The 24,631-nt window shown below is 42.7% G+C and overlaps 1 protein-coding gene across 1 annotated transcript in view; it reads right to left on the reverse strand.

Annotated features, from left to right (window-relative positions):
* The window catches only part of fgf22 (fibroblast growth factor 22), a 34,885-nt gene extending 10,481 nt beyond the window's left edge, over window positions 1-24,404 (reverse strand). Inside the window, exon 1 of the mRNA XM_004554913.3 lies at window positions 23,277-24,404. Within this exon, the coding sequence (XP_004554970.1) occupies window positions 23,277-23,652 (376 nt within the window). The 5' untranslated portion in view covers window positions 23,653-24,404. The remainder of the gene's footprint in view (window positions 1-23,276) is intronic.
* Between the last annotated feature and the right edge of the window lie 227 nt (window positions 24,405-24,631).

The following is a 24,631-nucleotide window of genomic DNA, read 5'->3' on the forward strand; positions in this document are numbered from 1 at the left end:
ACAACCCCAATAATTATATGCAAAGACTGATTATATGACCAAATAGCATTGCTAAAGCAGTGTAATCAAATAGTAAAGAGGCAAACAATAGCTTGCTAGCTTCTGAAATTTAAACACTTCCTATCGATCGTATTGATCGGTAGGGGAAGGACAGTCTATTTATAAGGCTCATATATTAGAAGTCTGATATCACTGCTGGAACACAAGTGATACCAGTGCAGTGATGATCTCATTGCAATGAGAAGCTACTATGATAGCTGATCTTCTATTTTATTTGTAGATTTTGACAGGGCTGCAGAGATAAGAAAAAAAATATTTATAGTGAGCAGTTGGTTTTAAATGGTTTGCAATATGAATATGTATACCAATCCCTTTCAAAGGAGACTTCAGATTATCAGTATGTTATGTCTAAGGTATGGTTTAGTTAAACTAATTTCTCTGAATAACCACATAACTTTGAAGGTTGACTTGACATTCGCTTAGTCATTTACGTCTATTTCAGCCTGCAGACCGAGACTCTGGGATCTCTAGATGGGGGTGAAGCACAAGCTGAAAACCTGCGTTCAAGCACACTAAGCCAAATATATTAAACATGAACTGTGACTTAAGGTTTCTTCCAGTGAATTTTACTTTATCAACCAAATTGTGGAATTGGGACAATTTCATCACGTTTCTCAGTTGCCGGATTGTCTTCCATTCCAAGGTAGTCCTTGTTTTCATGTGGCAAAGGGTTTTTTTCCTTCTTGGTTTCCAATATTAATCACATGCTCACAGATTAACATGCCTACTTCTACATCTGGAAACCACTCACAGAGTGCATTCTCAAGGACAACCAGTTTGCTTTCTTTGTCCAGTGCGCTGCGCTAAGCCACTTAACCCGGTCCTCCTCAGGATGACGAGTATTACAGTTATCTCCAAAGTGAAGTAAATACAATCAGCTATGTGCTTCTTTGTCCACAATAGACTGTATTTTTTAAAAGTAATGGAATTATATTGTGGGTCAATTATAGCACAAGCCAGTAGTAATAATGTTAAAGTGGCTATAAACAATGCTTTAATATGATGTGAAGTGAATTACTAACAATATTTACATTTAAATAAAGAGCTTACAAAGCTTTCATCAGCTTCATGTGAGTTTATGAGGTTTAATTATTCATCATCTGCCCATCACACAACTTTGATTCAGTGTATTTTTTGCCACCAAATGGCAACAACACAGATTTGTATGAAATCCAGTGAAACTTCAAACAAACGATTCCTCCAAGGAGAAACAAAAGAGCAAAAAGAAAAAGATAAATGTTCATGTGTGTATTTCACAGTTGCTTTATGTTCAAAATTCCTGAAATCCAAACATTATCAACAGATATCCAAGGAAAAATATGCGTTAATTAACATTGTAATGTCATTGATGTGTTGTCTGAAACTCCTGTAGCACTCTTGGTCATAGTTCTGTGAGTTATATGCCATAATAATTGCTATCTCCTGCTTTAAGTAACTTAATAATCTCATGTTTTTAACTACTATAATGGGTACTATTATTCTTATTCTTATTACAATGCCCAAAAAGAAAGCCTCACAGTTAAATGCTATGCTATGCTTATTTCAATAGGCTCATGCAACATCCATGTAATGATGACCTGGATAGTCAGACCACTAACCTCTTCTCCAGCACATCCCCATATTCTCAGTGATATTAAAGTCTGGAATCTGTGCTGGCCAATCCATTTGAAGCGTTCTTTCACAATCCTAGCGCTGTCATCTTACAGCCATGCCATAAGGCAAGAAGAAACTCCCAGCGATGGAAAATGTGGTCATTCTGTATATTTAGGAAGTCAGCTGACCTCATTTCTGGGGGCATTTAATCCAGTGGAACTTTATATTCATTTTCATTAATACATACACACCTTTAGTTGAGTCAGTGTTGACTATGTTTCATCATGGTGACATTTATTTTTGTTTGAATGAGGGTGATCAGGTTTAAAATACAAATGATGCAATCCCGCTGTGGCTTAATAGACCAACCAGTTCTGGACAGCAATAGAAAATTTACAGTCTCTTTAAAAGGAGCTGCCTCTCTGAGACTGCTGTTTCAGGATTTATGGATATTGTGTGTGTTGTATATGAAAGTATCACTGTCACACCTTTTCTCAATGTCTTTAAATAGTCAGCCTGATTTTCACTGTCCTTTGTGGTTTTGCTGTTTCATTCTAGTTATTTCCCTGGCTAGGTCTTCCTCTCCCTCCTTGCTGGCCCCTTTGCAATGGGTCTCCGGACATGCATCATACCTATTAACTCTTACAGGGTTGGGATGATTTATTTCATCCTTTTACCGGCAGCTATAAGATATGTCTGCCCTGAGCTAAGCCGAGTGGGGTTGGGCTATTCGCACGCACAGTAAACATGAAAGGCAGTGACACACAAACACTGAGTTTGTAGGTTTTTAGTGTTTTTTCCCCCCGACAAGGGCTAGAAAGTAAATAAAAACCCTAAAAAAAATCTCTAACATACTGAGTAGATGAATTAGCCAACCCTCAGTCATATCATCCACCACATGTTAGTCAAAGAAGCGCATCCAGTATGCTGAAAACCTTGGCCTGAGATCTGATTCTGTTCCTTGAATGAGCTCAGACTGTCTGGAAGCCTGAACAGTGTTTCTCTTGCTTAGTTTAGCTTTGAATTCAGTCAGATGAAGTCATGAAGGCTTTGATCAAACCAAATTGAAAAAAATACACAACTAAGATAACAGCAAAGGAAATAAGAAACAGGGTTACGTTTGCACCCTTTTTCTTACGCACTTGAACTTCTGCAGACGTAAACATGCTGTCAGTCTCTTAATTACTCAGCACACACGTATGCATGTGTGCTGTCATTTAAATATAACTGTATACAAAGGCCACTAACTCAGGGAAGTAGGACACAGCGAAACTGGTTTGCATGTGTGCTTTCTGTCCAAATACATTCCCTTGTATGTGGCCCATCCTGTCAAAAGAAAGAAAAAGGACGGTGGATAGAAAGAACAGGAAGAAAGGAGAGAAAAGACTTGCAGAGGGTTGCTCTTCCCTGCCCATGTATCACTTGCTTTCCCAAATTCCATTAAACTCTCAGGAGAGATGAGGGTTAAGATGAGACTGATAAGATTCTGTCTTTTAAAAAAAATTTCAGTCCATATTCAGTGCCTGGATCTTATTTTCAGCCGTGATTTTTCTACTACTACTACTACTGCTAAGAACAATACAGTATCCACATCTGAACCAAAGAGTAAAACAGTGAAATGTGGATTATTAAATATTAGGTCTCTCTCCTCCAAGTCTCTGTTAGTACATGACTTAATAATTGATCGACAAATCGATTTACTTTGCCTTACAGAAACCTGGTTGCAGCCGGATGATTATGTTCGTTTAAATGGATCAGCACTGTTGAGCCAACCATGCCTTTAATGTTAGCTAGTAATGACTTCATGAACTTCTTCACAAATAAAATTTTAATCATTAGAGAAAAAATTACCAATAATCACCCCACAGATGTAATATTATCTACAGCTACTCTTAGTACCATTGATGTTCATTTAGACTCTTTTTTTCCAATTGATCTTTCTCAGTTAACTTCAATAATTGCTTCCTCCAAACCATCAACGTGTCTTTTAGACCCCATTCCTACAAAACTGCTCAAAGAAGTCCTGCCATTAATTAATGCTTCAATCTTAAATATGATCAACCTATCTCTAATAATCGGCTATGTACCACAGGCCTTCAAGCTGGCTGTAGTTAAACCTTTACTCAAAAAGCATCTCTAGACCCAGCAGTCTTAGCTAATTATTGGCCAATCTCCAACCTTCCTTTCATATCAAAAATCCTTGAAAGAGTAGTTGTCAAACAGCTAACAGATCATCTGCAGAGGAATGGTTTATTTGAAGAGTTTCAGTCAGGTTTCAGAGCTCATCACAGCACAGAAACAGCTTTAATTAAGGTTAGAAATGATCTTCTTATGGCCTCTGACAGTGGACTCATCTCTGTGCTTGTCCTGCTAGACCTTAGTGCAGCGTTTGATACCGTCGACCATAATATTCTCTTAGCGAGATTAGAGCACGTTGTAGGTATTACAGGTACTGCACTGCAGTGGTTTATATCATTTCTATCCAATTTGTGCATGTAAATGGAGAGTCCTCTTCACACACTAAGGTCAATTATGGTGTTCCACAGGGTTCAGTGCTAGGACCAATTCTGTTTACGCTATACATGCTTCCCCTAGGCAGCATCATTAGAAGACATTTTCACTGCTATGCTGATGACACCCAGCTCTATCTGTCCATGAAGCCAGATAACACACACCAATTAGTTAAACTGCAGGAATGTCTTAAAGACATAAAGACCTGGATGGCCGCTAACTTTCTGCTTCTTAATTCAGATAAAACTGAGGTTATTGTACTCGGCCCTGAAAATCTTAGAAATATGGTATCTAACCAGATTCTTACTCTGGATGGCATTACCTTGGCTTCCAGTAATGCTGTGAGGAACCTTGGAGTCATTTTTGACCAGGACATGTCCTTCAACGCACATATTAAACAAATATGTAAGACTGCTTTCTTCCATTTGTGCAACATCTCTAAAATTAGAAATATCCTGTCTCAGAGTGACGCTGAAAAACTAGTTCATGCATTTATTACTTCCAGGCTGGACGACTGCAATTCATTATTATCAGGAAGTCCTAAAAACTCCCTGAAATGCCTTCAGTTAATCCAAAATGCTGCAGCAAGAGTCCTGACAGAGACTAGAAAGAGAGAGCATATTTCTCCTGTTTTGGCTTCCCTTCATTGGCTTCCTGTTAAATCCAGAATTGAATTCAAAATCCTGCTCCTCACATACAAGGTCTTAAATAATCAGGCCCCATCTTATCTTTATGACCTTGTAGTACCATATCACCCTATTAGAGCACTTCGCTCTCGCACTGCAGCCCTACTTGTTGTTCTTAGAGTATTTAACAGTAGAATGGGAGGCAGAGCCTTCAGTTTTCAGGCCCCTCTTCTGTGGAACCAGCTTCCAGTTTGGATTCAGGAGACAGACACTATCTCTACTTTTAAGATTAGGCTTAAAACTTTCCTTTTTGCTAAAGCATATAGTTAGGGCTGGACCAGGTGACCCTGAATCCTCCCTTAGTTATGCTGCAATAGACGTAGGCTGCCGGGGGATTCCCATGATGCATTGAGTTTTTTCTTTTCCAGTCACCTTTCTCACTCACTGTGTGTTAATATACTTCTCTGCATTGAATCATATCTGTTATTAATCTCTGTCTCTCTTCCACAGCATGTCTTTCATCCTCTCTTCCTTGTCTCACCCCAACCGGTCGCAGCAGATGGCCCCGCCCCTCCCTGAGCCTGGTTCTGCTGGAGGTTTCTTCCTGTTAAAAGGGAGTTTTTCCTTCCCACTGTCGTCAAAGTGCTTGCTCATAGGGGGTCATGTGATTGTTGGGTTTTTCTCTGTATCTATTATTGTACGATCTACTGTGCAATATAAAGCGCCTTGAGGTGACTGTTGTTGCGATTTGGCACTATATAAATAAAATTGAATTGAATTGAACTTCTATTCCTATTATTCTTATTATCATTATTATTATTGTTATTGCTTTTTTCTTAGCTTTTCACAGCCCTGCAGCAATAAATGAATCAGTTTGTGTATATTGCTAATTTTGCTGATTTCATCCACGACGACAAACATTAGAGCAGGTTACAGAGAAAATTCCAAAATTATTTGAAGTGCAGTCTTTCAAAGTTGTGTATAACCTGATGTTGTTGTGTTCAGGCAGGTTTTCAGGCCACTCTACCTCCCTGTCACACTGGCTACTGAGGGAGGTGTAAAGCCGAGCCGATCTACCTCTGTGCAAGCCAGTGCGCAGGTTTTCGGAGCCTGTGAACAAGCCGCATGGTGGTGATCTGCTGAAAGCTGACTCCCACACTCCCTCTGCCCCAGCCCCGGCCGCAAGGGGTGACATTCTCTCACACACAATCCAGAGACCGGTCCTCTTTCAGGACTCACACTCGGCCCAGTTACCCCCACCTTTTCATACGGTTGTGCTAGGAGAAGTACTCCAGGGATTAGCCTAGTCAGGTCTTTCAAAGGCCATTAGAGCAAATTACAGGTATCTTCTTACCAGTGCGCTGGGACAGGCCAGGTGAGGGGCGTAGAGGCCAAGCAGGAGTGCAGGGGTCAGCTTGGGACAAAAAGACAAGGCCACCCTGGGCCCCACTCTATCGGAGTGTCTCCTTGGCTCCACAAACTGGTAGACCTGCATCTATGAATGGCTCACTTGATGGGACCTCAGAGACATTGTCTCACGACCGTAACTTTAGCCTTTTTTTTCTTAGTACCCTCTACCCCCACATCTCACTCTCTCCCTGTTGAGTTTCCCATCTTTAAATTGATGTGGGCATGAGTTTGCCCAGATAAATGATCACACAAAATGACTACAAAACGCAAAATCTACATGACTTGAACCACGGTGGGTTAGTTGATACTCACCTTATCTACCGTGGTAGAAAGGATATAACCTGTATGCTGCAAACACAAATTGGTATGTGCATTACAAAAAGACCTGGCATCAGTTGAAATTGAATTTGAATAACATTAACTATTTCCACTTGAAAACTAAATTTAACTTGTAATGGCAACCACACAACCATTAATGTGTGGTCTGTCAATGTATCAGTATGCTGCAGGCGTCGTGAGACTGATTCTGTTGATAAAGTTGTAGAGATGGCCAAAGGGAGTTCCGCATCCTGCCATTTTCTCTAGACTACACACAGACACACACTCTCACCCACACATACATGCCTTTTGGCCTCTTTTGCCGGCCACACTCACATACACATACACACATATGCCTCACCCTATCCCAACCGGTGGATGACAATCTAGTGGAAGAGCTGCGGAAGTGTTTCATTAGCCAATTACCGCTGGTAGATAAAGCCTGCGTTCCCACAGTCCGCAAGGTTGGGGGGTCAAATGTGACCAATTACCCTCCATCCCCTCACAGGACAGATTAGCCTGTCTGATTTATCCCCAGACAGACTGACCCAATACTCCAAAATCACCATCCACATCTGGATACGTTGTGCGTGTGTCACGGGAGGCAGCTGTATGTGTGTGCATGTGAACAATTTCACTCCTCATAAACATTGCTTCTACTCTTAATAAAACACTGGGCTCTTCTTTACCACATACTTCCGAGTCATTAGTGTGTCTAGAGGTTCTGTCAGCATGTCATCCATGGTTGTTATATCACTGAACACAAGCTTCCTTGGCCAAGCAAAGCTTTGATTGTATGTAATGGAACTTCAATCAGTTCATTAGGGACCCCCAGGATGCCGAATCAGACCCTACCAAACCCTAAATTTATAAGAGCAGATGGGGAGGCAAGCTATCCAGAAGAGGGTATACTAGAGGACGACTGGGAAGGTTTAGGTTAGTGGGGGTGGAGGCCTGCTGTAGTCAAACTGAGGGATTGGAGAGGTGAAAAAGGTTAACGAAGCCCACAGTGTGCACCACTCCTGTTCGTCTGTGCCTGTGTGGTACCAAGTGGCTGTAATCTCCGACCAGGAGGCATTCTCTTTAATCAGGGAGGGAGACCAGGGAGAGCAAACTGCCTCCAAATCATGCATCACATCCGTAACAAGCGGACGGCAGACTATCAAAGGCTTCACAGATAGTTATGAGCTGATCTGCCAGAGGTTTGTGACTCACAGCTTCTGAATTTTCCTGAACTTTAAGATACCCCAGGAGCGCAGCAGGGATGGCGGGATCCACGTTAAACTGAGGTCATCTACCCTGCTACTTAATAAATAACACTAAGCAGGTGAATTGCATCTGTGTCTTATATGGTTGGTTGTTCAGATTGGATTCAGTGGGTGTAAGCATACTCAGGGAAAGACATTGTTTTTGCTGGTTTCTACCCTCATCTTTAGGATGCTCTGGTGAAAAAAGATATATAAAGATCACTGATAGTGGAACCAACCAAGCAGCTGCAGTCACTTTCAAATAGATTTAACCTTTGAATTTGAGTGAAAAAGTTTCTTCAACAAAATAAATAAAAACCCTGAGCTAAAAATGTGTGTGCAGGCAGGTATGATAAATGCAGCTTAATTGCTTAAACTTATTCAAAAAATGCATGCATTCGATATTAATGCCAGGTTGAAGTCAGTAACAACAAATTTCCCAATTTCAATTCAAAATCTAGGAAATAAATACAATTAGAAGACCTTTTCTGTATATTTCTTCATTTTTGAAGCTTAGAAATTAATTAAAGTATAAAAAACAAACAAACATCCTGAAGTTTTTATAGTATTTTTCATTGTGAATGCACAATACTTCATAAAGGGGGAACACTTGGCTACTTATACACATCTGGCCATGAGAAGAACTGTGCACCCTGAATGTGCAACTGAATACAGTAATAATCTCCATCAAGCAAGCCTTCCTAATTTCAAAAATAGCTTCTCAGGATGGACCAGAAACTTGATCATGTTAAAAGAAAAGCAAAGTGGGAGATTAAACAGGTCCACTGAACGCTGGCCAGTGGCCAGTGCATGTTTTTGGTGCTTAACACATACTAACAACAGAAACAAATGTCTTGTCCTCTGCTGCAGCAAGTCTAATAAAATGAGAACAGTACTTACAAAGTTTAAAACCGAGAAACCTTTTTAATCTCAACAATCAATCCAAGATAACGCGAATCGTGATACATCGTTGGCTGGCATGTGTATATGGCAGTACTATATTATCAGTATTATTTTTAAATAACTGTCATTTAAATCCTACATAGTTTTTGCAGTTTTCCAGTCCAGTGCATTTGTTCAGTAGTAGGCTAAAAAATAAAGAAACCTGATTTAGTTTGGAGAGTACTGCCAGTTTTAGGTATGTGCATATGCAATTCAGGTGTGCAGTGAGTTTCCAGTGACTGAGCACCAGGACACAGAATATTCTCTGTGGCCTGAGCTTGCCCCATATTTATATTATTAAAATGAGAAGGGCATACAGGAGGTGACAAAAGGCACAAGAGTGAAATCAGGCAACCTGTCAGAGCTGTCACTTGCTCCACTGGCCAAAGGGCCCTGACCTCAATCCTATCCGTTGCAGGGGAGGAAAGGTGGAAATGGATACAGCTGGAGAGAGACGGTGACAGGTAGGAAAGGCCGGCAGTCAAAAAAAGAATAGTGAAAGTATGCTTTTATCGATATGTACAGACTGACATTCATATGTATTGAGTTTCACATGCATATGGATATTTTTGCTCAGCTTTGGACAACTGCAGAACAAAAAAATAAAAAACATTGAGCTCTGAAAATTCAGCCCATTCGTCCCTGTTTTTTAAAAGTAGGTCTAAAATAACAAGGCAAGGAGAACGATGGTGCAAAGATCCAAGAGCTATAGAAAAGCGGTGTGATGCATGATGTTGACTATGCTGTTTCAGCTATAGCACTGCAATGCTTTGTACCACCTTCTGTGTTCTAATGAGGACGTGGCCTTTCAGATGAGAAAAACACCCACGTGCACGCAAGCTCGCACATGTCAGTGTGCATGCAAACACAGAAACATGCATGCATCTGAACTGAGTACAAGGTAAGGTCTGGTTCATATTAACCATTAGGGAATGGAAACGCACATCTTTTTCAGCTTAGGGTCCACTTCATGCTCCTGCAGTGGCACACGTATAAACACAGGCACATGCGTTGGGAACGTACACGCACATTCAAGGAGCTGACATGATATTCACATCCTGCCCATGTTCATTTAGTGAAATGGCCTCAGAGATAAAAAGCAGGTATGGGTTTTTTGTAATGCAGTTCAGACAAGACTGCATGGTCTCAGGATGTTGGAATGCACAGACTGAACCAGAGTTGCTGTTTTTAGTCTCTCACATTTACATTAATTATCCTGCTACTACTTTCAGGAAACAAACTTAGAACACAATTATTCAGTCCAGCTAGTTGAATCTAATTCAGTTCAATTCAGTTTTATTTGGGCCAAATAACAACAACAACTGCCTCAATATGTGCTGTATTGTAAGTATATTGTAAGCAGAGATGGGCATGTAATCCGATTACTTTTTTTCAAGTAACGAGTAAAGTAAGGGATTACTAATGCAAAAACGGTAATTAGATTACCGTTACTTTCCCGTAGGAACGCTGCGTTACTGCGTTACTAAAACCGTGATTTTTTTGCAAGAATGTCTCATGACAGTGACGTAAGCAAGTGCGATGTTCGTGGCAACAGCTGTGTGCAGATCAACAATGGATCATATATCGAGTGTGGGAGAGAGTATGAGGTGCAGCGTTTAAAGCGTGGAAGTACTGACCTTACTTTGAGTTTGATTCCGTAAAAAGTGACAAAAACATTAGCATCCGTTGTGCGTGGGAAGAAAACTTCTTTTTACAGTGAAAAAAACCCTAAACTTCCAAGCAAGCACCTAGTGCGCTATGACGTAATGGGAAACTCACAGAGAAACTGCTGTATCCTTCCACTGACCGCTGCGGGACACCTGCACCAGGGTAAACCTCCGCCTACCGTACTCCTGCTTTACAGGTAAAAATAGAGCAACAGGACCGCTAGTCTGTGACTTTATTTATTTTCTGCTGTGTTTTACTTGCATCTATTTGAAAGAGTGAGTGTAAACACACACAAAAAAATATTTTATGTGCTGGAATGTGCAGAAAATAGGATTAAATGTTAAACTAATTTATTCCAGTCAGAGAATGTTGCATATAATTAAATTTTTGCTTGATGCATAAAGTTAAAAGATTAAAACTGATAAAACAAGTTTTAAAAAGGGACTTTTCCATTTGATTACATTTTGTATGATGGATTATGCAGAAAAAGTAGAATTGGGCTGAAAGATCTATCGCTTTATCACCTATTCAGGTTGTAAATTGTGTTTTTAAAAAGTAACTAAGTAATTAATTACTTTTGAAAATAAGTAATCAGTAAAGTAACGGGATTACTTTTTTGGGGAAGTAATTAGTTACTGATTACTTTTTCAAGTAACTTGACCAACACTGATTGTAAGTATGGTGAAAATAGCCCTAAGGTAACCTCTTTGCCTCAGTTTTTTGAATATATCTTACATATTATTGCATTATTTTGAACCAAATATCGTTAAAATGCAGTAAAACCTTTTTGATTTTATAGATTTTTCTCCTTTAAGGTCCAATCCAGCTGCAAGTTATATTATATGCATTTCTACATTTGGTTCCAAATTTGGTAATCCCCTTAACATTCACCATCCAAAGCCAGTTTTAACAGTGCGATTTTATTTAAATAAGCATTACATTTTTAAGAGTTCTTTGCCTGACTGTAGACTTTTAGTCAGGCATAAAGTTTCTTAACATAATCTTAAATTGCCCAGAAAACATGACACAACATCATGATAAAGAATGTTGACTTATTGTGTGGATGCTTTAAGCATCCACACTATAGAGTTCCTCTTGGGACTTCCGTACACTTTTTGGCACTTAACTACTTCCGCAATTTTCAGCCGATTTTCACCGTTCAAATTTTAAAATATTCTGCTATTTCTGCTAATTCCTGCTATGTCTTTTGGTATTTTTCACTATTATACTTTTTAAAATATTAAGCTTAATTTGTCCCATTGAAATGAATGGGAAACTTCTGCAATTCTGCTAAAATTTGCTTGTTTCTGAAACTTAACTACTTCCTCATATTTTCACGTAGAACAACCATTCAAACTTTAAAATGTTCTCAAATTATTGGGCTATTCAGGTATGATTCAGCTTTTTCAAATCTTTTACCGTTTTACCTTTATGCCTCTTAAAGTTTTCAGTTGCAAAATTGTGATTTTTCACAAAATACATGCGTTGTTATGGTTGCTATTGCACTTGGCTTCCAGTCTGCCACTGAAGGTTTTGCAGTCTTCTCTTCATGTCCGAACAACTTCTTGCTACTTGCTCAATCTTCACTCAACTTCCACAAATTATACATCAAAACGTAGGTATTTTTGCTGGCTTTCCGAAAATGTCACTATCATTGTTGTGGGATTTATAGAATTTTGGCAAATCTCCTCAGACCAACACAAAGTCGCAAAACTCTCCATAGAAAGTCAATGGAGAGCTTGTTCAAAATCACCGCTTGATTTCTGTAATGAGAGGCATATTCGAATCGTCATATCTCCTCAACGAAGCAAAGTTAAGACATAAGGCTTGTCCCAGTATATCTTCAGACACTCCTGACGCTCACAATTCAAGAATTATTTTCTCACCTATTACCGTTCTGAAATGAGTTAGACTTGTTTGAGGGTAGGAAATTCGTCCTTCGCTCAGATTTCTTCAGATTTCAAACTCTGGAAATGAACCACTTTTTTCTCTCGTCATATCTTTTTAATGGATTTCCACAGAGACCTGAAAATTTCCATGATTGTTCACCAAAGCCTGCTGTCTCTTACGGTGAAAGAATGATATTGATACTCCAAATAGATTTAGAGTTAGAAAGCGTTGTTTGAGGGCAAGTCAAGGCAGTTTTTGCTTTGCTCTACTCAGTTATGGTGCATTAGAAGTCAATTATCTTTAATAATTCATATTTTAATGATAAATTGTCAACACTTTAAGATTCCCCCATCTCTTCTGAACAAAACGGTGTAAGAATGACCGCTCTAGCCCCTACGGTTAGGAAATTATGGTCATTTGTTTGAGGGGAGTCGTCATTATGAGAAATAGACTGCAAAAATCCTGTGTCTCTCTGTGCTGCATGCACCTGTTTTGGCGGGAAAAAGTGCACAGGCTCTCTGATTGGTGGATTCAAATTCAACAGCTCCAAGGCTGCTTGACTGAGCTAGAAACTTACTTCTGTGTGTGTGTGTGTGTGTGTGTGTGTGTGTGTGTGTGTGTGTGTGTGTGTGTGTGTGTGTGAGAGAGAGAGAGAGAGAGAGAGAGAGAGAGAGAGAGAGGAAGCCTTTTTATGGGATGATCTCATTGTAAGAGATTGGATCTTGTGTGTGTCTCTCTCTGTGCATGTGTGTTTCCATATGTGTCCATATTTGTGATTGTGTGGCTGTTATATTTTTTTTGCCAATTTTTTTCATTTAACAAGTATATTTGAGGGACCCTCAGCATGTTCAGCATTTTTTCAGCTGTCCATTTTGCTTTTCCAATTTTTCTGTTTAAGTTATTACTATTGTGCTAAATCATACTATTTCTGCTATTTTATAAGATTTGTGCTAAATATAGTATTTCTGTCAAATTATAGTATTTGTGCTAAAACATAGTATTGATTTAAAATTACAATATTCATAGTTCATCACAGTGTCTCTGGTAAATCACAGTATTTCTGCTCTGTTGTACTATTTTTCTAAATCATAGTGTTTCTGTAATGCTTAAGTATTTTTGGCTAAATATATTCTTTCTGTTATCTTATACTATTTCTCCTAAATTCTTGTATTTTTGAGAAGTTATCATGTTTCTGGTAAGTTACAATATTTCTGCCAAGTTCTGCTATGCTATTGTATTTCTGCCAAGTATTATGTTTCCTCTAAGATATTGCAGACAAAGAGCGATTCAGAAGACCCCCATGAAAAGAATATCGAGGGAACAGTTTACCCTGCCCGGGATAGGGTTACCGGGGCCCCGCCCTGGAGCCAGGCCCGGGGAGGGTGCCCGAGGGCGAGCGTCTGGTGGCCGGGCCTTAGTCCATGGGGCCCGGCCGGGCACAGCCCGAAGAGGAGACATGGGCCCATCCTCCCGCAGGCCCACCACCCGCAGGAGGCGCCATAGGGGTCGGGTGCATTGTGAGCCGGGTGGCGGCCAGGAGCGGAGGCCCTGGCGGACCGACCCCCGGCTGCCAAGACTGGCAATAGGGACATGGAATGTCACCTCTCTGGTGGGGAAGGAGCCTGAGTTGGTGCGTGAGGTTGAGAGGTACCGGCTAGATATAGTTGGGCTCACCTCTACGCATTGTCTGGGCTCTGGAACCAGTCTCCTGGAGAGGGGCTGGACTCTGTCTCAGTCTGGAGTTGCCCCTGGTGAGAGGCGGCGGGCTGGGGTGGGTATTCTTATATCCCCTCGGCTTGCTGCCGGTACGTTGGGGTTTTTCCCGGTGGACGAGAGGGTTTGTTCCCTGCGCCTTAGGGTCGGGGAACGGGTCCTGACTGTCATCTGCGCTTATGCGCCGAGTGGCAGTTCGGAGTACCCAGCCTTCTTAGAGTCCCTGGGGGGGGTGCTGGAAGGTGCTCCACCTGGAGACTCTGTTGTCCTGCTGGGAGACTTCAATGCTCACGTGGGTAACGACAGCGAGACCTGGAGGGGCGTGATTGGGAGGAACGGCCTCCCTGATCTGAACCCGAGTGGTGCTTTGTTATTGGACTTCTGTGCTAATCACAGTTTGGCCATAACGAACACCCTGTTCGAACATAAGAGTGTCCATAAGTGCACGTGGCACCAGGATGCTCTAGGCCGTAGGTCGATGATCGATTTTGTAATCGTATCACCAGACCTGCGACCATATGTTCTGGACACTCGGGTAAAGAGAGGGGCTGAGCTGTCAACTGATCACCACCTGGTGGTGAGTTGGATCAGGTGGCGGGGGAGGACGCTGGACAGACCTGGTGCACCTAAACGCGTAGTGAGGGTGTGCTGGGAACGTCTAGCAGAGGCCCCAGTCCGCGAGATCTTCAACGCACACCTCCGGCAGAGCTTCAACAGCATTCCGAGGGAGACTGGGGACATTGAGTCCGAATGGACCATGTTCAGCGTCTCCATTGCCGAAGCTGCTGCATTGAGCTGCGGCCGCAAGGTGGTTGGTGCCTGCCGTGGTGGTAATCCCCGAACCAAATGGTGGACACCAGAGGTGAAGGGAGCCACCAGGCTGAAGAAGGAGGCCTATCGGGCTTGGTTAGCCTGTGGGACTCCGGAGGCAGCCGACAGGTATCGACAGGCCAAGCGGAATGCGGCTCGGGCAGTGGCTGAAGCAAAAACTCGGGTGTGGGAGGAGTTCGGAGAGGCCATGGAAAAAGACTTTCGGACTGCCTCGAAGAGATTCTGGCAAACCGTCAGGCGTCTCAGGAGGGGAAAGCGGTGCTCTACCTGCACTGTGTATAGTGCTGGCGGAGCGCTGTTGACGTCGACTGAGAAAATTGTCGGGCGGTGGAAGGAATACTTCGAGGACCTCCTTAATCCCACTGACACGTCTTCCGGGGAGGAAGCAGAGTCTGGGGATGAGGGGTGTGACCCACCGATTTCCGGGGGCGAGGTCACTGAGGCAGTTAAACAACTCCTTGGTGGCAGAGCCCCTGGTGTCGATGAGGTCCGCCCCGAGTTCCTGAAGGCTCTGGACGTTGTAGGGCTGTCTTGGTTGACACGTCTCTGCAATGTTGCGTGGAGATCAGGGGCAGTACCTGTGGACTGGCAGACCGGGGTGGTGGTCCCCATCTTCAAGAAGGGGGACCGGAGGGTGTGTTCCAACTACAGGGGGATCACACTCCTCAGCCTCCCCGGGAAAGTCTATGCCAGGGTGCTGGAGAGGAGGGTTCGTCCGCTAGTCGAACCTCGGATACAGGAGGAACAATGCGGTTTTCGTCCTGGTCGCGGAACACTGGACCAGCTCTTTGTCCTCTCGAGGATACTTGAGGGTGCATGGGAGTTTGCCCAACCAGTCTACATGTGTTTTGTGGACCTGGAGAAGGCATTCGACCGTGTCCCTCGGGGCGTCCTGTGGGAGGTGTTGCGCGAGTATGGGGTGTCTGGCCCATTGCTACGGGCCATTCAATCCCTATACAACCGTTGCAAGAGCTTGGTTCGCATTGCCGGCAATAAGTCGGACTCGTTCCCGGTGGGTGATGGGCTCCGCCAAGGCTGCCCTTTGTCTCCGGTTCTGTTCATAATTTTTATGGACAGGATTTCTAGGCGCAGCCAAGTGGCGGAGGGCTTTCGCTTTGGTGGCCTCAGAATCTCATCTCTGATTTTTGCGGATGATGTGGTTCTGTTGGCTTCATCGGGTGAGGGCCTCCAGCTCGCACTGGAGCGGTTCGCAGCCGAGTGTAACGCAGCGGGAATGAGGATCAGCACCTCCAAATCTGAGGCCATGGTTCTTAGCCGGAAAAGGGTGGAGTGCCCACTCCGGGTCGGGGATGAGTTCCTGCCCCAAGTGGAGGAGTTCAAGTATCTCGGGGTCTTGTTCGCGAGTGATGGGAGAAGGGAGCTGGAGATCGACAGACGGATTGGGGCTGCGGCTGCAGTAATGCGGACGCTGCACCGGTCAGTCATGGTGAAGAGGGAGCTGAGTGTAAAAGCGAAGCTCTCAATTTACCGGTCGATCTACGTCCCTACCCTCACCTATGGCCACGAGCTGTGGGTAGTGACCGAAAGAACGAGATCGCGGATACAAGCGGCGGAAATGAGCTTCCTCCGAAGGGTGGCTGGCCTCTCCCTTAGAGATAGGGTGAGAAGTTCGGCCATCCGGGAGGGGCTTAGAGTAGAGCAGCTGCTGCTCCACATCGAAAGGAGCCAGCTGAGGTGGTTCGGGCATCTGGCAAGGATGCCCCCTGGGCGCCTCCTGGGCGAGGTGTTCCAGGCATGTCCCACCGGGAGGAGGCCCCGGGGCAGACCCAGGACACGCTGGAGAGATTATATCTCTCGGCTGGCCTGGGAACGCCTTGGTATTCCCCCGGACAAGCTGGAGGAGGTGGCTGGGGAGAGGGAGGTCTGGACCTCTTTGCTTAGGCTGCTACCCCCGCGACCCGACCTCGGATAAGCGGATGAAGATGGATGGATGGATGGATGGATATTGCAGTTCTGCTAAGTTATTCCATTTTAGCAAAGTTCCTTTGCTTCTGCAAAGTTTTTACAATTTCTGCAACTTTTCAGCTTTTTCAGCTAGTTTTTGCATACAGCTTCAGCTTTAAAGCATCCACACTGCATTTTCGCAGGAAATGCAAATCTTTCTAGTTAATGTTGACTTTCTAATAACTTTTAGCACTGATGTAACTGCGATTAGCCCGTAGTAGATGCAAGGTGTGTGATTGTCATTCTGCAGTCGTACACAAAATCACACACGTTATGACTTAATTGCCTAACAGCATGTCAATATTTTGCCACACAGGCTGATAGGCAGGCTTTGGTTGATCTGTTTATGTTTGTGAGAGAGATTAAAATCTGCACGCGCTAGAGCTTCCACGTGTTCTTGTAACTTATATGGTAGAGAAGCCCCAGATTCACCTGAAAGTCACCTCAGAGAATAGCCTCTGGTTTTATAGCCTCCTATTGCGCTCTCTTATGATAAAACTTTACAGAGAGGCATATGTGCTTTAAGGGTAACAGGTGCATTGCATTCCTAGTGCAATTCTTCCAGTAATTTTAGGTTAAATTCAAACACCTTTAAACTCTTGTAGCTGTAGTCAGTCAGCCATGACTGTATTTAGGGATGCCAAGTTGTTTCTTTTCCCCCCCATCTACAGCAGGGGTTCTCTTTCAGCTTCTTTATTCCTGGGCCAGTGGTTAAACGCCGTCCAAGACATGATGTCTGGCTCAGTTTAAGCGGCGAGGTGAGAGGCTTTATTGGAAGGTCAAGGTCAAGGTCAAGGTCAGATTTATTTATATAGCACATTTCCAACAGCCGATGCTGCACAAAGTGCAGGGTCAAAATGTCTTGGTCTATCTAAGGTTGAGGCAAGACCGCTTTCCTCTGTCTCAGTGGGCTGATTACGTCAGTGCACGTGTGTGTGCATGTGTACGATTCGAGATGTAAGTGGCAGCTGCTCCTTCATGAATATTTCCTTTGGTGAATGATTTCAAACATGTGGTGCTGCATGAGTAAGGCTAGCTAGTCGTCTGTTCCCAGCTGATTTCATTAATATGTTTTACACCTTCCACAAAAAGATCTTACTGTAATAAGAGCACTAATGTGCTCACATTGAGGAAAAGGCCATATTTTTCACTCTAAAAATGAAGAGCTTGGCTGTGAACATGTTCAGATTTGCGTTGCTCTACTGGCAATAATTGTTGCTCGTTACACTGATGTTTAAAGCACCTAAATCATAGTGTAGCTTTTGGAAAGCAACAAGTCTCCTTATGCGAAGGGGATGAAAAGTAATGCAAAAACTACTCATCCTCCATGGCCCAATTAATATTTATAGAATAGGTAGTCTTGGTCTACTATGGACCTTAATACTTTTCTGGTAAAACCATTTGGATATTGATGTATTTCTATCTTGCTATCAAGTCATTCTCTGCTTTTTACAAACTTAAGGAGCACGTCTTCAGTCAATGGTGTCAAGGTTCAAGCTGTTGGTTGCTGGAACTGTGAAGTCTTCCCTTTTGTGTTACCTTCACACCCACAGGATGTCCATAGCTGTGCGATGTTATAAAGGACTCGGTTGTCAGTGCCAAAGTCAGACTCTATAAACCTGCTGATGAACCCCGTAAACCCCAGAGAGGAGCTGGAGCCAGACTACTAAAGGTTGTTAGCTACTAATTGCTACATTTCTAGGGCCCATTCAAGACATCAAACCCATGTGGCAGAAACCAGGGATGCTCTGCTAATTAGCCTGACACTGACACTCTTGTCCTCCAATGTTCCCAGGACAGTGATAGTCTGTAAATTTGTATGAAGGATTTTAACATGCCTGTTAAACATAAACGTGTATCTGTGATGTTTTATGTGGGGTTTTTTGTCTCTTAATAACACAAACCACAATTTAAGTACTGATTTCATTTTTTTTTCTCAGACAAGCTGTGGCCGTGCCTTTACAGTGAAGACTGGGGGGTTAATGCATGATTCGTGGGATTTTACCCTCCTATTGGCATCCAAAATGTCCACGAATCCCTTCTCAGTTGAGACAACCCAGAGGAAACCTTAATGCCTAATGAGCAACGGGAAGCGCTCCAGCACTCTTCTAGCCTTTAATTTCCACCTCAATACTAAGCAGAGCACGCCCCAGCCCTTCTCCTAGCCTCATTAACATGTGTATTCTTCCAATTCAAAACACCAAAGTACTTCCTTCAGCCAGGTGCTTCCCCCTTTGGCCCCTCCAGCCTTGGTGCTGTTGATCCAGTCACACATCCCCGTCTGAGCTATAGCAGAATTAATGGTGAGTCATGGTGAGGTTAAAAAAAAGGCCAGGGTAGAATAACCCTCTTTCCACCTTTAAAATGGCAGACAGCACAGAACAGACATTTTGTAAAATCTGTTGTTTAGTGACATTGTCCCCAAAGTAAAACGTGGGTTGATGATGAACATTGGTATTTTTAAATTGCCTGATGCTTTGTTTTGCCATTGCTTTAAAGCGCTATGCATGCGTAGTCAACTAGGGCTTTAGTATGTCACAAATGAGTAGCAGTATAGCACATGACTATATACAAGTGAGACTTAAACAATTAAAATTTGTGTATGTGAAAATATCTGTGCTAAGACGTGCATGACAATGTAAATAAAAACAAATGTTGTTTCACAAACTACTTCTCTGTAAAATGCAATAAATTGAGTTTTACAGTTAAAAAATAAAGATAAATTTTTTTTTGCTCCTACTCCACATCCTTTTTTGACATTGTCCATCTTAAAAAAACAAAAAAACAAAAATATTGTCTTTGCAAGACTGTCCGCCACACTTGTCTTGTCCTTTTATGATTTTAAAATTCAAGTCAGTCTCTCTTTTGTGAGTGACAGTTTCCCCTGTGTATGAAAACTTTTAATAATTTCCACAACATATTTCAGTTGGGTGGAAGGTTTTCACCCCATGGTTTTGCTCCAAGTCAAATACACCCATGAACTTGGAAAACTTTCACATCAAACAGTAACATGTTGCACACCAAGGGAAATTTAGTAAATACATCACACCCCGGCTGCGAGAGCTGAGAGGCTATAGAGGCAAAATTAAGCTAGTCTGGCCACAGTGACTTTTTGCAGTTGTAGCGGTGTCACTTTATGAACTGGCTGATGCTACTGGAGGCCGACCAAGTGTTTGATGATTGTAGCCACACACATTTAGTCCATCTATTTAAAATATGAGGAAAAAATTAAAACATGCAATAAAATATACACAGGGTGGCTTGCCAAAAAAGATTTTGTAAATAGATCACAGACTTGACAATTACAATTACAAGTAGCCTTCATTTGTTAATTAAACTGGACTTTAATAATTACATATGCTGTATTAATACACTAGGCGCCTATAACTATTGTAATTGATCACAAACCAGTTGCCGGGTGTGTCTGCGCAGCTGTTGTGCTTCAGGACAGTCTAATTAGCAGGCTACGATCAGTAGCCCATGACAGGATATGATGTGTACCTGCCTCTGAAGCTTTTGTAAACACTTGGGTGTGTTTTTCCCTCTAGATAATTTTCTGCTTTACCATAGTTCAAAAGAAAAACATGTTGTCACCCTCCCTTCTGGTCTCTCAAAGGACTGCACTTTGACTCTTCGTGCGGCTGTTTCAAGTTATTTTTAGTAACACTTATAATCTTTTTTTATTATATGTGGAACTATAATTGGAGCATGTAGGTTGACAGGATGTACTCAGATCATAGCAAGATAATTTATCTTGATTTGTCTCTAGTTTGATTAACAAATATAGCCGATAATTTACAACTTCCCTGACTGAAAAAAAAAAAAAAACTTGAGGAAATTTTGTGGATGGAGTCTACTGTTTTTGTTTTAGTGTGATTTTTCTGTGTATTTCCACACTCATACTCACATGAAATAATTCATTTTGATTTTATTTTTTTGGGGGGGGCTCATAACTGATATATATTCAAGCTGTTTAGTCTGCTTCTACATAGTCGTACAAAAAGAGAATTAAAACTGTCCTTCAACTACAAGGCTGTTTTAATGACTTGATAATTGACTTTAGGCTCTTTATGTCACACTCATAAGTCGTTCATCATGAATTAAAACTGAAGACTGTAAAATAAAAACAGGTTTATTTGCCACATACGTGTTTTGTATTCTTTATCTCCCTTCAGCCCCGTCCAGCTGTCTCATCCTTTAAATCCTCGAGCCCTTTAAGTTTGCATGTCTCCCACTTGCCCCTTCCCTCAGCTGTTCCATGCCCCTACTCCACTGGGATTGATACAATATTTTCCAGCCTCAATTAGCAGCGAGTCTGTTGACTAATTCCAACTGTTTTTGCACCTGAGAGTTGTGAGCTGGGGCTGGAAAAACTGAGGTTGGTGAGGCGGAGGTGAGGGACGGTGCTTGGGTGTAGCAGGCAAAGCTGTCGGGGCAGCAGAGCTGTGTCGACAAGAGTGTAAGGGCAAACCAGAGGACAGAGTGCGGAGCAGGTGGAGGATGGGGCTAAGACTAGCACTAGGAAACGCTATAGGTTACACAAGTGTATTAAAGGCAGAATTAGTACTGGGTCTCTCGGTATTGGTCTCTGTAAGGATCTATGTGTTTTTGCAAGTAGATTCCCACAAGCTACATCATATATATTACACTATTTTTAAATCAGATGGAAAAAATATATCTCAATTTATTAGAAATCTTAAAAAAAGATTACTAATGCATTGTCTTTCATGTCTAGTACCTGATTTACGTCATTTACCATGTATAACTTTCTACTTGTTCTGCTTCCAGTCTATAGCATAGTGAAATTCTCTTGCTCAGGACACTTACAGTTTAATTTCAAGGTCTCTGCAAGAGTAACAGTGCTCTTAAACAGAAAAGGAGATCTCAAAATGGTCTTAAACCAGATCTGTCCCAGTGTGAGTTGCAACCACAGGCTGACCACAAGGTTCATTTTGTTAAATCTAAGGCAAAGCCTACATGACCGCTGGTTTGGCACGGTGCTCAGCTCAGGGTGCAGAACACACCCTCATTCTGTGTGAGTGCCGAAAGAACCGTTCTTTCCACCAAAGGAAATGAGAGGATGATGGCTAAAGTGTATGAGGACATTACATCTAAGGGGACTGTACTTTTTCATTAATGGCTACTACAGCCTCCTAAGAGTAAATGACCCAATTGGCAAAAAGTAAAAAAGCATACATTTCACAATCAATTTTGCTGTTTTAAGACATTTTAAATGTCAATTTCTTCTTTTTGCCAAATGTCTTTCAGTCCTTCGGCATGACTTCTGTCAAACTGTCAAATACAAGCAAAGTTTGGGAGTAGTATTTTGTTATGGTAGCTGACATTTATTACCACTAATGTGAAAGAATAATGTCCCAACTTGGATATGCCCACGGGTCCAAATTTAACACAGTAATAATTCATCTCAATTTGAATTTATACCAGTGTGTGTGGCTTTTAAAGGTTCTGCCAGGTGACTAATCCCGACAGGTTAACAAATGTCATCCAGTCTGCCGCTTGGAGATCACTGAAATGGTGGCAACAGACTGACTGGCTTGTTAGCTGGACGCAGCAGCTGTTCTCCCCCAGTAGCTGTATGGAAAAACTCTGACTCACCCCCTTGTATAAAAAGGCATTAAGAACCAAACACATAAATATTACAGTCAAAGGCAAAAATGTCTCTAAGAGCTGTCCAATAAGTCAGTCAGCCAGTGACTAATGGAGAGGAAGGTCAGATCATGACCAGAATCAGTTCATCTGACCTGGTCAAGTAATGGTGGTTAAGAAACCATCACTGCATGAACAAGGTTTTCTCAAGTGTCCACAAAGCATAGATTGTCCGACAGATTACAAACTGAACGACACAGATCTGTCTGAATATGCCCGTCCAGTTGAGTTTATCTTGTTTAACTCGTCCGACATAATGTGGGTTTCGGGGCAAAGCCACACTGCTAGAGAATTTTACATGAAATTCCTACTTGCATGCACACCCACAGAAAGCCATATAAAATCACAATAAAGCGCTTTGAGTGCTCAGATAGAGTAGAAAAGCGCTATATAAGGACCAGTCCATTTACCATTTACCAACAGAGCAGATGAACTGTGAAGATTACAAATTGGTCTGTGTTGGAAAAAAGTGTTTCAGAAATGTGTTTCAGTATGACTGATGCATTTTCACCACAGTTTTGACAGGTTAATTCCCAGTGAAAGGGAAACTTTTTTTTTTCCAAGACCACTTTGTCTTTCCTCAGTGCCTGCTGTCCCACGAGGGGTCTAAACCATCTCTAGGTTATTCCCTTCCTACCTAGCAACGCTTCCGCCCTGCTCTAAACAACGCAACACAAATTGCTCAGCAGTGATATGACTAAGGGATATCCCCATAAACAGCTGTAAAAGTGAACAGATAAGAAAGTTCAGCCATAAAAATAAATCCGAAAACGTCACAGGGCATCCTCCCTCTGACACAAATTTCAGATATGCAACTTTTTCTCACTTTACTTACTGTCAGCGTAGTTTTTACGTCGAGTGCCGTCCACCTTGCCGGTTTTGTCAATGCAGAGGAAGAACTTGTTGGCAGAGTAAAGTCGCCGAAGTCGGACGTCACCCTCTAAGTGATTATAACTGCGCGTGTGCCTTTCCAGTGTCCATGAACAGTTGATTCCGCTTGCGAGCACCTGAAGGGGTTCATGCCCTACTCGAGGAGGACAGGCCCCCGTGACAGTACCAGCGGTGACCAAGAGCACGGTGAAGCATGCCAGGCAGAGTGAGGCTGCACTAGGCAGGGGGAAATGTGGACCGGCAGAGGCTGCAGTTGTAGCGGTGGTGCTGAGGGCAGCTTCAGGACAGAAATTAACTGCGGACGCCGTCCATCTGCACATGGTGGGTCAGACTCCCAAGGTGCACCTTGTGCAAGCTGTAGGCATGCTGATGATCAGGAGAAGTCCCTGTGGAGGGAGAGAAGGAAGGGAAGCGGCACTTACAGCAAATCCTCTGGATGTCACAGCCAGTCTCCACTTTGAGCTGAAAGCGGGCCTTCCTTCCTACAGAATCAGTTTTGCCAGAGTTCCTCCAGTTGTCATCTTCAGTTGTGTTTTTTTTATTCTTTTTTTCTCCTCCTTTAACAAAGTGTCGCAATTTAACAAATCCAGTTTTTTGAAGTTCCTCCTTGATGCTGCTCCTTGCTTGTTTGTCGTCTCTTCCTTTGACTGAAGTCTTCTTCACTGGTCCATAATTAAAGTCCTGGGCTCTATGAGGATTCACATACGTGTGTTTGAATGAGTGAGTGTAAATGTACAAGTGTGTTTCTGTGCCAGTTTAAGCATGTGTGCGTGCACCTTGCAATGCTCTGCTGTTTCCAGCTGGGTAGGAACAAGTTGCCTGTCTGAATTGCTGACCCGTGGCAGAGAAAGAGTTGACTACTTCTAGTGTGTGTGTGTGTGTGTGTGTGTGTGTGTGCGTGTGTGTATGTGATACTGAGAGAGAAAGAGTGAGTGAGAAAGAGAGGGAGTGAGTATGGGAGGTGTTTGTGACAGAGAGAGGCAGCGAGAGTGTGTCTGTGTGTGTCAGAGTCTGCGAGCACAGGGCAGCGAAGCAGTGAGGCAAGCGAAGCCACGCTCTGCTGTGTGCAGTCAGTCAGTCCTCTCTTCTGTGAAGGCAGCGGCTCAGTTGTCCTGCATTTTATCCTGGGCAGGGCCAGGAGAAGGGTGGGGGGATGGGGCCACTGCACTCATTCATAACCATTTCAAACAAATGAGAAGCCTTACATCAAACACCATCCTCATTTTAATCTCTTACAGAAAACTTTGCTCTGTGAGAAATAGGTAGTTTGCCTTTAAACTTGAGGATTTTTTCTGCTTT

Source organism: Maylandia zebra, linkage group LG23 (genome assembly GCF_041146795.1).
Source record: "Maylandia zebra isolate NMK-2024a linkage group LG23, Mzebra_GT3a, whole genome shotgun sequence".
Classification (NCBI taxonomy): Eukaryota; Metazoa; Chordata; class Actinopteri; order Cichliformes; family Cichlidae; genus Maylandia; species Maylandia zebra.